Consider the following 14,148-nt stretch of genomic DNA (forward strand, 5'->3'; position numbering starts at 1 on the left):
GCCAACCTCGTCGAAACACATATTATCGTCCTCTTCGATTTCATCTTCTTCATCCTCATCCATCGGGGTTTACCCCTCTCATCTCTGTCCTTCAACTCAGTTGTCCTTTAAACCAGTGCTCAAGACCACAATTTCTCCCCTGAATTTTTCCTTTTTATGTTCCTCCTCAAATCATTGGTGGCGGCCCTGGAGGCTGATGTGGTTGGGATCTATGGCCATGTTGATCTCTGTCGGCAGTGGGTGTTAGAGTTCCTTGATTGTCAACTAATTGAACTGATTGACGTTCTTAAGAAATTCATAGAAATCTATAATAGAAATACATAATAATTTGTCATAATTTTACATAAAATTATTAAAGTTCATTGAAATCAGTCACTTAAAAAAATCTATTGCCACTCAGTACTACGGTTTGGCGGCACTCATCTTTTCTTGGAAGTGAGCCGTTTTAGGTTCGAATCTCGTGGACGTCGATTTTGATATCAAATTAAGCTGCCCATTATGTGGCTTAGCCGAACTCCCCTCCTTTTAGTGTAAAAATATCGATATAATAAAAAAAACCATTAAAATATTTTAGAATCTAAATTTATCACTCTCTCAATTAAAAGATGTCATTGATTCCGATGTAGGAGAATGGACACACGATTGATCGACTTGAAAAAAAACAAGGCAAAAAAATAACACCGCCTATTATCCTTTTTTGAAAGACCACCGCCTATTATCTCACTCCCAATTCCCGCCAATTATCTCATTCCTCCCTAATACCTCTGATATCTTCGCCGGCCGTGGATGAGCTCTCTTGATCTTGGCTGAGCTCTTCCGAACCTGATTTCTTTTTCTGCTTCCGTCTCTCTTTTATCTGGTATGGCTATCTTCTACGCTTCTTCTTCACCACTTCTTGAATCTTTGATCTCTGGAAATTGCGATTTTCTGCTTCTTCAGAATTGATGAAATGTGTGACTGAATTCATTGTCTCAATTGTCTTTTCCTGCAAATATAGTTTCTCGATTTATGTGATTTGTTCATGTGCTTTCTAAATCCTAATTTTCGAAGTTTATCAAGAATTTCAAATACTTCTTTCTCCCGCTCATCCCCAATTTAAAAAATTTTACGAGCTCGATTTTCCCACACTGCAGCCCTAAAACCAGGGCATCATCCAACATTTCGCAGAACTTTCGATCTCGCTGCCATCTGAATTCGCGGTACGGTTGTTCACGTTTCTACTAATTTTTATGCGTGATTTCTTTTATTTTTCTTTTCATAATTTATGTGAATTTTCTATGTGGGTACTCAGAAATCACAATTTGTTTATAAATTGTTAGATAATTTAGATGAATTCGCCACAATACGGCTCCTCTAGCATTGAGGAATTTGGCCGATTTCTTGAGGGAGACCTGCATGGTTCATCGGAGTCCGAAGATGATACTGAAAAGCAAAAAGCGGGTAACTATTTTGGTGGGTTTTCAAATTACAGTACTAAAATGTGTGCACTATGTTCGCTTTGGCTTTACCATGCTAATATGTCCAGAAGCGTCGTCGAAGGAGGCGTGTACTCACCCTGGTTCCTTTCAAGATATGTGTTATGTGTGCGGGCTTCCCGTAAACGAGAAAGATTTTGGGTACGAAGACAAGGTATGTGACATGTATTCATAATTTGTTGCTATATTTTGGAAAGATAAACGTATGCTTGAAAAAGGCTTAATCGTTTCATGTATCCATTTTCTGGTAAGGAATGACTTCCTAATCTATTGGTACCTATTGCAGGGATTGATGCTTAAAAATGAGGAACTTGAGAGAGTGAAGAAATTAGGCATTAAGAAATTGCTGCACCGCAAGAAGCTTCACTTACTAGTTGATCTAGATCACACACTCCTTCATTCCGCCGATTCAGGAGAGGACTGCTTGCAGAGCCAAACAGATGGTCCCCAAGGTTTGTAATGTTTGTACTTATATGTATTTTAACATATCTAGTGTTTCAGGTTTAGTTTATACGCTCGTTGTGGTTTGTTCTTTTTCTATTTCTTTGAATGTTTTATACATGCCTGTGCACGCAAGATGAATGCAAAGCGTTGAGGCCCTCTGTTAGGTCCTTCTTAAGGGATGCCAGCTACATGTACGAGATGTACATGTACACAGATGGTGAACGATCGGATGCGCTCGAAAAGGCTAATTTACTTGATCCGTCAAAGGAGCATTTCGGTGATAGGGTGATCTCACGTGACGATGGTGCCCAAAAACATCAAGAAGGCCTAGATATTGTGCTTGGACACGATAATGCAGCTGTGATCCTTGCCAATACAGAGAATGTAAGTGATTTTTTCCCGTGCGATTGTCACTTAACAGAGAAATATTTTGATTCTGTAATTGAAGGTTGTGTTCTATAGGGATGGACAAATCATTGGCAAAATTTGATACTGGTTGAAAGGTACGGGCCTGATGAAACCAAGTCCGAGGGAGCTCTCGCAACGGTTCTAGAAGCTCTCAAGGAAATTCACAGAATGTTTTTTCATGTAAGTGTGGTTTCGTGTCTCTGTAATGTTAAAGGGTTTTGAGGTTGTTTGATTTTATGTTTTCATTTTCTAATATATTGTTGGTGGAACCTCATATATAGGAACCGGAGGGCGATGTGAAAATGGTGAACCATTTGGCCTTTTCTTTTCCGGATTTCTGAAATTGCATTGACTTTTTCCTGTCATTTATATTAATATATATATATATATATATATATATATATATATATGTATGTATATTGTTGTAGGTTATCAAAACATTGAAAGCCGAGGTGTTGAAGGGGCAACACCAGATCGTCTTCAAAGAGTTTTTTACTTCAGAAGTTCCCCAGGCTTGGAAGGTGACAGAAAATCTGGGATCGTGCTATGGTGTACGGAGGAGATCAGTACGTTTCGTGCTCGATCTTTTCAGCCTACTGACAAGATCGTCTGCAGATGAAGATATCAGAAGCGTTATCTCCTGGGGAGGAGATAACGCTTCGTTCATTATTCATAACTTCCCCAACTTGCACAAGCTTGTGCAAAAGTTGCATGGACGAAATCGAACTCAATGGCTGAAGGATTTGAATGACTATGTAAGTTCTCATTTAAGAAGTATTTTAATTCTTCACGAAAAAAAATGTTTCTTACGTTTGTTATTTGGCCATAGGGGTTTTACCGGGAGCAGAAAAGAACTTTTAGGCACAGACAAGGGCTACTCCAAAGGGAGCGGCCGGATTTGATTCCAGAGATTCGTTACTGCGGTCAGCCAGGGAAGAAGAGGGTGACGGCATAGAGGTCGAATTGTTTGAGTTTCGGTATCTGTTTGATGTTTCTAGGTTGGTTCAGGTTCCGTATAAAACTATTGTTCTGTAATTTCATGCTAGCCTCGGTGCACTCTCCGGATCAGTTGCTTAGACAGTCTCTGATTAGCCACATGACACGTGGGGATACCTTTTTTGCTGTACATAATCTGAATATCAATCACTACTACAAACCTGCTTTTACACATAATTGCCATCCTTTTCAGTATCTGGTTAACTGTTAATTTTGATTTTGTTTTGAGGGGTTATCGTTGAGAATGAATTATTTTTATTACAAACTATTTTTTTCCTTCATATTTTCACTATTTTTCTCATTAATACCCTTAAAAAGTTGACTTCAAATTTGAGTCACCTTCTCTCTAATACCATTAAAATTTTGAAACTCTCACTTACACAAGGCAAAATTCTTTATCTAATTTGGTGAAAATGTATTATGTATATATTCCTTACCTAAAGTCAAAATCAAATTTATTATGTATATATTCCTTATTTTGTCATATTTATTCTTCTTCTTATTATTATTTAATTTCAGAATTATTAGTTGTTGGTAGCATAAAGTTGTTGACACCATAAAACTAACATATCCATAATATACGCAAAAAATATAATTAGGAGTATCTTTGGTATCCAAAAACTATAACATGTGAGAAGTTAATTATAATTAATTAATTTGCTTATGTGGGTGGAGCATAATGGGAAAAGACTCGGTGCATATGAGAATGCTTTGATGATGAGAACGCATCAACACAAGCACAAAATGAGTGTAGCGAATATGAGAATGTTTCAATGGATGCGTGGGCAACGGGAAATGACAAGATTGGAACGAGGATATTCAAGATAAAGTAGGAGTAGCCTCAATTGAAGATAAGATGAGAGAAAATCAGTTAAGGTGGTTTGGATGTGTAAATAGCAGACCTACGAATGCTCTAGTTAGAAGGTGTCTTTATGAGAGAGGTTCAGGGCATAAGGGTAGAGTAATTGGAGTTTCCATGATTCATACAGCCGACCATACATAGGTGAAAAATGCTTTATCATTGTTGTTATTAGCCGGTGGAGCATAATAATTGAGTTTTAGTCCAAGTAAAATACCGTTGCATATATTTTTTAAGATTAAGTATCTAAACCCACCCCCCCCCCCCCCCCCAAAAAAAAGACCTTTTAATGTCATTCCAAATAGGTCTCAAAATTTTTTGAACATTTCAAACAAGTATCCAATATATTGAAAAATGTGACATCCATTAAGCTCAGTTAAATTTCTTTTGGTAGCTGGAGTTTACTTTATCTGCAAAAATAATAGAAGGTCATGGAAGTTTACCCTCTACCAACTAACGGTCACCACCACTCCCATCAGGTCATCACCTCCAAACCCAGCGCACAACCACCAACTTCACCTACAATTCAAGCCATCGACATTGAGGAGAAGGTCATGGAGAGTGCTAAAATGATATGTACTTTCATGATGTGGCCACCACCATCTTCACCCTCTCTCCCCACAAAAGAAGAATTGAAAGCTTTACGAGCCAAAAATCGACAAATGAGGAAATTACATGAGCAGAAAGAAATCACATTGAAACCGAATTTGAATTCTTAACCCTCTGTTGCCACATTTATATTTAACAGAAAAATTAACTGGGCTTAATGGATGTGACATTTTCAATAAGTTTAGGTTGGGTACTTGTTTGGAATGTATGAGACCAATTTGGAATGACACTAAAAAGTTTGGAGAGTTTTAGATACTTAATCTTTTTTTAAAAAGATTTAATTTTAGATTTCTTGCGTTTCAAATGAATGTTGTTATTTAATACGATGGTTGAGTGATATTCCTCTTTATTTGTAAATAAAAGATCTTTAGTTCGATTATCGCTAAAAATAATTTTAAACGATATTATTAGTAATTACCACAACCCCCCCCCCCCCCCCCCCCCCCCCCTCTCTCTCTTCTTCCTCCTCCAATATAAATATTATCGTTCGGTGAAAAAAAAGTGGAAAGTTAACACCCGAAAAATTATCAAATAACTGCCAACTGATAATGGTTTCAACACGTGGAAGCTAATGGCGAGCTTAAAAAATTAAGGGTAAAATTTGAAAAACCAATGGCACAATCCTCGGCGCTCACCCAATCCCGTCGGTGACCAAACCGAAGCACGGCTCTGCTGGCGTTTTCCGACGATCCTTATCCTTCTCGCCGCCGGCTAAGGGTTTCATTTCTCCTAGCGGCCACCACCGCCACGGCTTCCGCTTCCAAGAGACTGAGCCAGGTAGGGAAATTGGATTTGCGATTCATTTCATTTCCGAGTCAGATTCAGCGGTGGGTGGCTAAACTCAATGCCTGATATCTAAATTTTGGTTTTTTGCTTTGCTTTTTTAGGTATAGCAACAAATCCCTCTCTCTGGTGCTTGAGATTCATGGGTGCTTAAGATTCATACATTAATCTTATTTGTTTTTATGAATTGAATTGAACCGAATTGAATTGAATTGAATTGAATTGAATTGAATTGAATTGAATTGATTTGATTTGATTTGATTTGATTTGATTTGATTTGATTAAAAAGCACTAGACTTGTTATTTATTCAAGAGTTTTTGTGTGCTTTTTGAATTTCTTTCACCGACAAACAAATAAAGCCTCTCGCTTTCGTGGTGATGTTAGATTCTGATCTAAGTTTTTATAAAGGGTGGCTTAATTCAAGTAAGAATTTTTCAATAAGTTACCATGACAGACTGAAAGACAGACAGACCTGCTCGAGCAATTACTCAAATTGTGTTTTGTTCTGTCATTATTATTAACTAGGATGATGCTATGCGTCATTTCCAGTGCAGTTGTCAGTTGGTGATTCCAAATCCTCATTCAAACAACATCATCCTAGTTACTGAATGAATGCATGCATGCTGGCTTACATTTGCCGGTGTGGTGCAGTGGGTATTCTGTTTTAGCTTCGCATGTACACATACGCGTATGCGCGCACACACACACACACACACATTATCAACATGCTACATAAATCTGGTGCACTTGTTTTTCATGTTTGACATGTACATATATGAAGAATTCATTAAAAAGCAACAATCTTTGAGGCAATATTTTCCTTGACGTGTGTCTTTTATTTAGATGGATTGGAGGGGCTCTAGTTTTAGTTTTACCTTTTTCCCTGCTGTTTCTTTCTATTTGTCTTTGCTAATTCTTAACAAACATAATATTTCATTTCATAGTGCAATTGGAAACCAGATGTCCCAGTTCCTAGGTTCGAAGATAAATAAGAGCTCTTGCCTTTTGATCCTGTTTACGAGCACCTAAGTTCAAAATCAGAGGTTTCCTGATCTAATTCTGCCCACGTTGTCAGGTAAATTCCTTCTCAGTCTTTTATGGATCAGAACATTTTAGGTTTCATCCTTTCCTTCCGGTGCCCTTTTTCTTCTGTCTTGTCTTATGTTTAACATGTTTCATTTTTGGGGCAGTTGAAAGTACATAAGGCCTCTTGCTTTTTCCTTTGGATGCTATTTATAAACCCACCAGTCTCGAAATCAGCAATTTCCTGATCTAGTGCTACCCTCTTTGTCGGGTAAAAATTATATCCATCTCTCAGTCGTTCATACTTCGTAGATGCAGAAAACCAAGGTTTTTGGCTTTTATCTTTTCCGGTGCTTTTTCTCCCATCTATTGTATTTTCTCTGCTCATTACTAAAATGTTTCATTTCCCCCATTGCAGGTTGTAATATATAGGGACTCTTGCTTTTGCTTTTGATGCTATTTATGAACACACCAGTGTCAAAGTCAGCAGTTTCCTGATCTAGTGCTACTCTCTTTGTCAGGTAAAAATAATATCATCTCTCATTCGTTTGTAGATGCAGAAAATCATGGTTTTTGGCTTTTATCTTTTCCGGTGCTATTTCTCTACCGTCTTGTCTCTGCTTATTACCAAAATGTTTCATCCCCCCCCCCCCCCCCCGGTTGTACGTTGTAACTTTTTCCTTTTTTTGATGCTATTTATGAACACGTCAGTGTCTAAGTCAGCGATGTCCTGATCTAGTGCTACTCTCTTTGTCTGGTTAAAATAAAATCCATCTCTCAGCCGTCTGTAGATGCAGAAAACCATCGTTTTTGGCCTTTATCTTTTCCGGTGCTATTTCTCTACTGTCTTGTTCTGCTTATTACTAAAATGTTTCATTCCCCCGTTGCAGGTTGTAATATATAGGGACTCTTTCTTTTTCCCTTTTGATGCTATTTATGAACACGCCAGTATCAAAATCAGCAATTTCCTAAACTAGTGCTGCTCTCTTTATAAGGTAAAAGTTATATCCATCTCTCAGTTGTTTGTAGATGCAGAACTCCATGGTTTTTGGCTTTTATTTTTTCCGGAGCTAATTCTTTAGTGTCTTGTTTCTCTTATTACTAAAATGTTTCATTTCGCCTGTTGCAGGTTGTAAATATAGGGGCTCTTGCTTTTGCCTTTGATGCTATTTATGAAGCACATGTGTCAAGATCAGCGGTTTCCTGATCTAGTGCTACCCTCATTGTCAGGTAAAAATAAAATCCATCTCCGAGTCTTTTGTAGATGCAATTATACAAGGTTTTTGGGTTTGATCTTTTCCGGTGCTATTTCTCGTGTCTTGTCTCTGCTTATTATTTATTACTAACAAATAAAGTGATATGTGGGTTAAAAAGTTAATAATTTAAAAAATAAAATTTACCATTACTTATATAGAAACACGTACTGTATCACTCGTGTTCCGATCAAAATGAAATATTTCTCGTGGTTTAGGTCTTAGGTTTTGGGCAACTATAAGCCATGAAAATTAACCTAAATCAAGGAAAACACGAATCAAAACCAATATTATAAGTTTTGATATAATGGCATAAAACGTAATTTTTGGTTTATTTGAGAGCATTAGTGTACTTTAAAGATCAATTTATCTTATCTAAGCCCTAAAATCTAAAAATCCCTTATTAATTATCTGTCGGTTCCTATATATTTTCGTTAGGGTTAGGATTGCTAATCCTAGAAGGATTAGGACTATTACTTTTCCCAGCTCCTACATATTTTCGTTAGGGTTAGGATTGCTAATCCTAGAAGGATTAGGACTATTACTTTTCCCAGCTCCTATATATTTTCGTTAGGGTTAGGGTACCACTTTTCCTATTCCTATTCCTATTCCTACGAGGTTAAGGAATATTGATGGTGTATTGTGTGCCTATAAAATAGCATGCCCTGTGGCTGTGATTCAATTGCGGTAAGCAGCCCTGCTTGTATTTCTCTCGCGATCGCATCCTAATTTTGAAGTCTCTCAGTTCGATTCCCTTTTCCCTTTTCAGAATAAAAAGTTGTAATTAAATCAGATTCATGCCGGTCGCCATGAAAAGACCCCGCGGTAGCAGTACAATAACCCAGTCATCCCCAGTAGCACCACCACCACCACCTCCACCGGCTTTGGCCTCTAATGATCATGTTCATCACTCTAAAAGACAAAAAATATTCTCAACACCAGCAGCAACCAGGTCATCATCAAAAAATCTTGATCATCTGCCAGAGTCTTTATTGGTTGAAATCCTTTGTCGACTCCCTTGTTTTAAGTCCGTTTCTCAATGCAAGCTCGTTTCCAGGCATTGGTGCACTCTCCTGTCAGATCATCATTTTATCCGCCGTTTTCTATGCGTCCAAAGGAGTCTTGAGAACAAACCAATAGGTACTGCCATAAGCATGAAAGGGGAGGAATTCCTTAATGGAGTTTCGCCATCCTCTAGGCCCCTAGCTCAGTTGTTCAATAGGATTATGAGTATCCACGGTTTGAAACAAGAGCCAATTGTGGTAGGTGCCTACAACGACTTAGTTTTGTGCTGCGCAAGCGAGTATAGTCAGCGCGACTACTACATCTGCAATCCACATACAGTCCAGTGGGTTCCTCTTCCTCCCCCACCTCAAGTCTACAATTATGTAACGGTGGGGTTCACCTGCGATCTTCCCTACTATGACTATAAGAAAGATGATCAGCAAGGGGACATCATCCAGCTTAATGCGGAGTATAAGTACAGGGTTGTGAGATTAATTGATCCTCGTGTTGATGACGATGACGATGACGATGATGATTTACTTTCCTGCGAAATCGAAGCGCAGGTCTTCTTTTCTGAGACCGGTGAATGGAGGGAGTTTGTTTTATCATCCCCATCAGCCCTTGCAGTAGGAGAACTGTGTAGAGAGAGTACTGGCGTTGCTTCCAACAGAATGCTGTATTGGCTAGGCGGTGGAGGAGATTATCTTATTGGGTTGGATCCGTTCATGATCGACAACAGTGATAGTACTAGAACTCATTATAAATGCTTTTTCAGTGAGTGTGGCGAGTGGGATTCCGGTTCAATGGATTGCCTAGTTACGTTTGACGGGCGTCCGCGGATGTGCGTGTACTACTCTTCTACTCGCACTCTGTCTATTTGGGAGGTCAATGAAGCAAAGGAAGGTGATCAGACGGTCATGATCCACGGGGGAGCAGGCAGTTTGTGTGTGAAACCTTATAACAGCGTATACTTGGGGGATGAAGAAATGGTTGTGATTAGTCCAAATATAGATCATATTGTTGCGGTTGTTTTCGACCCGAATAACGAGGATTTGGTGTATCTGGTTATAGATAATACCAGAGACTGGAGCAAGAGAGACGTTATCAGGTGCAATACTCGTACAAGAGAGATGTCAAAGGTGTCTACAAATCCGACAATCTGTTGTTGGCACCTCTTTCCATTTGTGCTTCCGTGGTGGCCGACTCCAGTCCGTCAACTACCACAACGTGGCGAGCCCAGGCCAGACCTCTCAGCCTGATTTGATAAAATAAAGAGATGAATGTTTGTATCATGTTTCTATCCAAGACTGATGAATAATAGGGTGGGATGTCTTCTATGTTTAGCTTTGCTCACGGTATGTTACCTGTTTGCTATCATTCTGTATAATTTAGTGTTTTTGGTTAAGTATGTGTACGTGTGGATAAAGTTTTAAGAGTTTTCGGCACCTCTCAATTTCTTTTCAAGTTGGATGATCGGAAATGTTCCCTTCGCATTATGTAGGCCGAGCATTCTTTTAGTGGAACATCTAGCTAGGTTCAACTCTCACGACCTTGGAAGATTGCGCACGGATATGTATTCACAAATATTATAGTGCACTGACAAAAACAAGTAAACAAATTATTTGTATTGCACTCACAAATATTACAACACAAAAACTCTCAAAGACGCAATATTAAAGACAATTTTAAAATGTACGACACTCTCTTATTTTCTAGAGACAAACTCTAGATGACTCACTACCATCACTTCTTGCTTCTCACTTCTTGGTTATTTGCTTGCTTGCTTATTTGATACAAATGGGTTGGATGCTTTCTCCTTTTATAGGGCCTAGTTGGAACTTTGGAGAAGCATGGGAACATCATGCTAGATTATTTCACTAACCTCCTTTGCTAAAGTTGTTTAGAATTAATTGCACTAATCTTGCATGTTGGTACGTAGAAACCTCACCATTCTTCTAGACTTTTTTTAGCCCAAGTGCTAATTAATTTTCATGCTCTGAGCCCTTATTCTTTGGGCTGGTGTTGATCTTTCAACGTGGTAGTCATCCCTCAAACGTAAATCATTAGTTTTTTCGTTCTTCGGTTCTTCCATTGAATAAAGGAAAATGTGAGCATTCTTTTTGTTAGTATTTGTTTTGGGTATACATGTTAGGACTGAACCAGCTACAGATGTCTATGTTTTTAATAGCCTTTTTTTTCCCCCTTGAAAATACACACATGAATAAAGCCTTGGAAGTATAAATTGGTTTCTTAGAGCTATCTAGTGCTCTATTAAACATGAATGAATATATTGCGTCAAATTAAAATCATGTCATATTAGAATCTTAGGAAACAACCAACAAACGAGCATTCCCAGAAGAAAAGTCTTGATGAGTTCCTCTTGTTTTGGTGCGAGGCTTTTGTCACCTTCAGATAGTAACACTTGACTGAAGTTTTCATTTACATCTTCGAAATTAATCCTTGAAACTCTTTCCAACCCTGCTTGTTCTTGAATGCCACCTCTTTGTGCCTTTGGTTCAGAAAGTGATATTTTTGCCTTTGGTTCAGAGTCTTATTGTTTGAAATCCCTTATCGACTCCCTTGTTTTAAGTCCGTTTCTCAGTGCAAGCTCGTTTCCAAGCATTGGTACAGTCTCCTGTCAGATCATCATTTTATCCGCCGTTTTCTATGCGTCCGAAGGAGTCGTGAGAAAAAACCAATAGGTACTGCCATAAGCATGAATGGGGAGGAATTCCTTAATAGAGTTTCGCCATCCTCTAGGCCCCTAGCTCAGTTGTTTAAAAGGCTTGCGAGTATCCATGGTTTGAAACAAGAGCCAATTGTGGTAGGTGCCTACGACGACGGATTTGTGCTGCACAAGCGAGTATAGTCAGGGGTGTAGAACTTTGAATATGGATTGTTCCAATTTCTTTTTTAGTCGTTTCTCATATTGATATGCTCTTGGATAAATCCTGAGAAATATTCCCTTTCGGGATACTACAAAATATCATGGGTCTTCAAGCAGCAAAGTGCACAAATTGTAGGTTTAAATCCATAAAAACCCCATTCTGCAGATTTGACCCATAAAGGCGGTCCTCGGGGTTGTATATTGAATTCAGGAGGAGGTACAAATTCCATTGTTGCACAAATTGTAACCTAAAAAGAAAAAAAAATAAAATCTAGTAAATAAAAAGATATATACAAAAATAATTAACTAAGAATATGATAAACACAAATTATTTAAAACAATCCCCAGTAGCAGCACTAATTTCTTGATAGGTATTTTTATAACATGCAAAAGTAAGGATAATAACACTTTAAATACTTGTAAGAGTACAAGGTAATTGTAGTATAGATGGTTCTAGCAAGATCATTTTCCACATGGATTGAATGAATAATTTGTATCAAACCAAATCTTAATTAATGACTTAAAAATATGTATCAAACATTTTTTATGTCACATCCCGGCCCGGGTGGGACCACTTCCCGGGCCCGCTCCACCACCGTAGCACGATATTGTCCGCTTTGGGCTTACCATTCCCTCACGGTTTTGTTTCTGGGAACTCACACGAGAACTTCCCAATGGGTCACCCATCCTGGGAGTGCTCTCGTGCGCTACTCGCTTAACTTCGGAGTTCCCATGGAACCCGAAGCCAGTGAGCTCCCAAAAGGCCTCATGCTAAGTAGGGATGGGAATATACATTTAAGGATCACTCCCCTGGGCGATGTGGGATGTCACATCCGCTGTCACCTTAATAATCCTATATAGTTCTTCCAATAACTTAATTATTACACATGCATATTTTGAAGGTTAGGTTTTCCATAAAAACCCCATTCTGCAGATTTGACCCATAAAGGCGATCCTCAGGGTTGTATATTGAATTCAGGAGGAGGTACAAATTCCATTGTTGCACAAATTGTAACCTAAAAAGAAAAAAATAAAATCAAGTAAATAAAAAGATATATACAAAAATATTAACTAAGAATGTGATGAACACAAATTATTTAAAACAATTCCCGGTAGCGGTACCAATTTCTTGATAGGTATTTTTATAACCTGCAAAAGTAAGGATAAAAACACTTTAAATACTTGCAAGGGTAGAAGGTAATTGTAGTATAAATGGCTCTAGCAATGTCGTTCTCCACAGGGATTGAATGAATAATTTGTGTCAAACCAAATCTTACTTAATTACTTAAAACAAAGTTTTGAAAAAAACTGATTTTGTGATTTAAAATAATAAAAATTAATGTAATAGAAAATAATTACATAAAGTTTCAAAATAAAATAAACTAAAAGAAAACAGTTTTAGAAATTAAAATGTAAAAGTCTAGGGTTCCGCCGTCATCTTAATAATCCTATATAGTTCTTCCAATAACTTAATTATTACACATGCATATTTTGAAGGTTAGGTTTTCCTAATATATGCCTACTTGGACCCCCAACATAGAGCGTATATCAAACATGTAATCTGTTTGTGGTAGTCAGATCAAATTTAAACATGCCTGACTCATTAAGTTTTGTAAAACTTTTTGAAAAACCATACAACCCTTAAGACGTGGTATTCATCCTAAGTGAACTTGCATATATTAACCACAAGAAGTCTTCGTCAATTTCAGGGACCGACCTCCGATCAAAATTGCATCAAATTACTTTTCTAAAAATCCTAATGGTAGCGAAGCATTAAGACAATTAGATAGTTTAAACCAGTGATTAATAATTCAAAATTTGCATGCATAATATCATAAGCAAATTGAAAAGAAACTGCATATTTTCAAGATCACATCATTGAAGAGATTGGCTATGATTATCAATCCGTTTCGTCGATTGGAATTCTCCACCAATTGACGACAAATCTGATGACGAAGACGAGTATACCGTTGATGTGGCTCATCAAAAAGTTTATCTGCTGCCAGGAGAAGAAGGCTTTGTGGATAACATGAGTACAATGGTTGAAACGTTTTATGTGCAGCTTCATAAAGAGGTAAAAACATTGATTGTGCATAATGATTACATTTGGGAAGATTTCATTACTCACAATCTAGAGAGGAAATTATTGAAGAAAATAATTGATGAATTTGATTGTGGTTTCTCAATATCCCTCCAACGCTACTCATCACAAGAAACAATAATTTGGAAACCGTATGTGCTTGATTTGAAGTCAATTTCTGTTAACAAGGAACTAAGGTGTCCTTGCTTTGGAATAACATGGAAGTGGAGTTCAAAGGAATCTTTTGTGGGACGGAACAACTTGACAGCTCTGAATTTGCTTTTGCTATTGTGGCTGTTGTGGAAAATTTTGAAAGGTCATGCAA

At 37.8% G+C, this 14,148-nt stretch overlaps 2 protein-coding genes across 4 annotated transcripts; both read left to right on the top strand.

The window, feature by feature from the left end:
- Window positions 1-560: 560 nt before the first annotated feature.
- Window positions 561-3,500, top strand: LOC103956069 (RNA polymerase II C-terminal domain phosphatase-like 4). The gene is made up of 10 exons (XM_048567477.1): window positions 561-859; window positions 1,134-1,199; window positions 1,320-1,440; window positions 1,526-1,629; window positions 1,762-1,927; window positions 2,053-2,303; window positions 2,382-2,507; window positions 2,609-2,632; window positions 2,756-3,082; window positions 3,157-3,500. Exons 3-10 carry the CDS (start codon window positions 1,329-1,331, stop codon window positions 3,280-3,282), a joined length of 1,236 nt encoding a protein of 411 aa, XP_048423434.1. The 5' UTR covers window positions 561-859; window positions 1,134-1,199; window positions 1,320-1,328; the 3' UTR covers window positions 3,283-3,500.
- Window positions 3,501-5,374: 1,874 nt separating this feature from the next.
- LOC108867849 lies at window positions 5,375-10,309 on the top strand. 3 transcript variants are annotated; one of them, XM_048567376.1, is made up of 7 exons: window positions 5,375-5,568; window positions 6,520-6,650; window positions 6,766-6,925; window positions 7,017-7,119; window positions 7,489-7,593; window positions 7,728-7,828; window positions 8,621-10,309. In XM_048567376.1, the coding sequence occupies exon 7, from the start codon at window positions 8,649-8,651 to the stop codon at window positions 10,113-10,115; it is 1,467 nt and encodes a 488-aa protein (XP_048423333.1). In that variant the 5' UTR covers window positions 5,375-5,568; window positions 6,520-6,650; window positions 6,766-6,925; window positions 7,017-7,119; window positions 7,489-7,593; window positions 7,728-7,828; window positions 8,621-8,648; the 3' UTR covers window positions 10,116-10,309. The 3 variants fall into 3 exon arrangements, with proteins under 3 accessions (XP_048423333.1, XP_018505119.2, XP_048423332.1); XM_018649603.2 differs by having other exon boundaries at window positions 6,766-6,869; window positions 8,909-10,309; XM_048567375.1 differs by having other exon boundaries at window positions 5,376-5,568; window positions 6,766-6,869.
- The last annotated feature ends 3,839 nt before the right edge of the window (window positions 10,310-14,148 follow it).

The sequence above is a fragment of a genome, unplaced genomic scaffold (assembly GCF_019419815.1).
Source record: "Pyrus x bretschneideri cultivar Hongxiangsu unplaced genomic scaffold, Pyrus_bretschneideri_v1 Contig44, whole genome shotgun sequence".
NCBI classification, from domain to species: domain Eukaryota; kingdom Viridiplantae; phylum Streptophyta; class Magnoliopsida; order Rosales; family Rosaceae; genus Pyrus; species Pyrus x bretschneideri.

Coding starts and splice junctions, on each gene's coding strand:
- LOC103956069 (XM_048567477.1), top strand. CDS start 1,329: ATGAATTCGCCACAATACGGCTCCTCTAGCATTGAGGAATTTGGCCGA. Junction 1,441..1,525: donor TACTGAAAAGCAAAAAGCGG/GTAACTATTTTG, acceptor TAATATGTCCAG/AAGCGTCGTCGAAGGAGGCG. Junction 3,083..3,156: donor TGAAGGATTTGAATGACTAT/GTAAGTTCTCAT, acceptor ATTTGGCCATAG/GGGTTTTACCGGGAGCAGAA.
- LOC108867849 (XM_048567376.1), top strand. CDS start 8,649: ATGCCGGTCGCCATGAAAAGACCCCGCGGTAGCAGTACAATAACCCAG.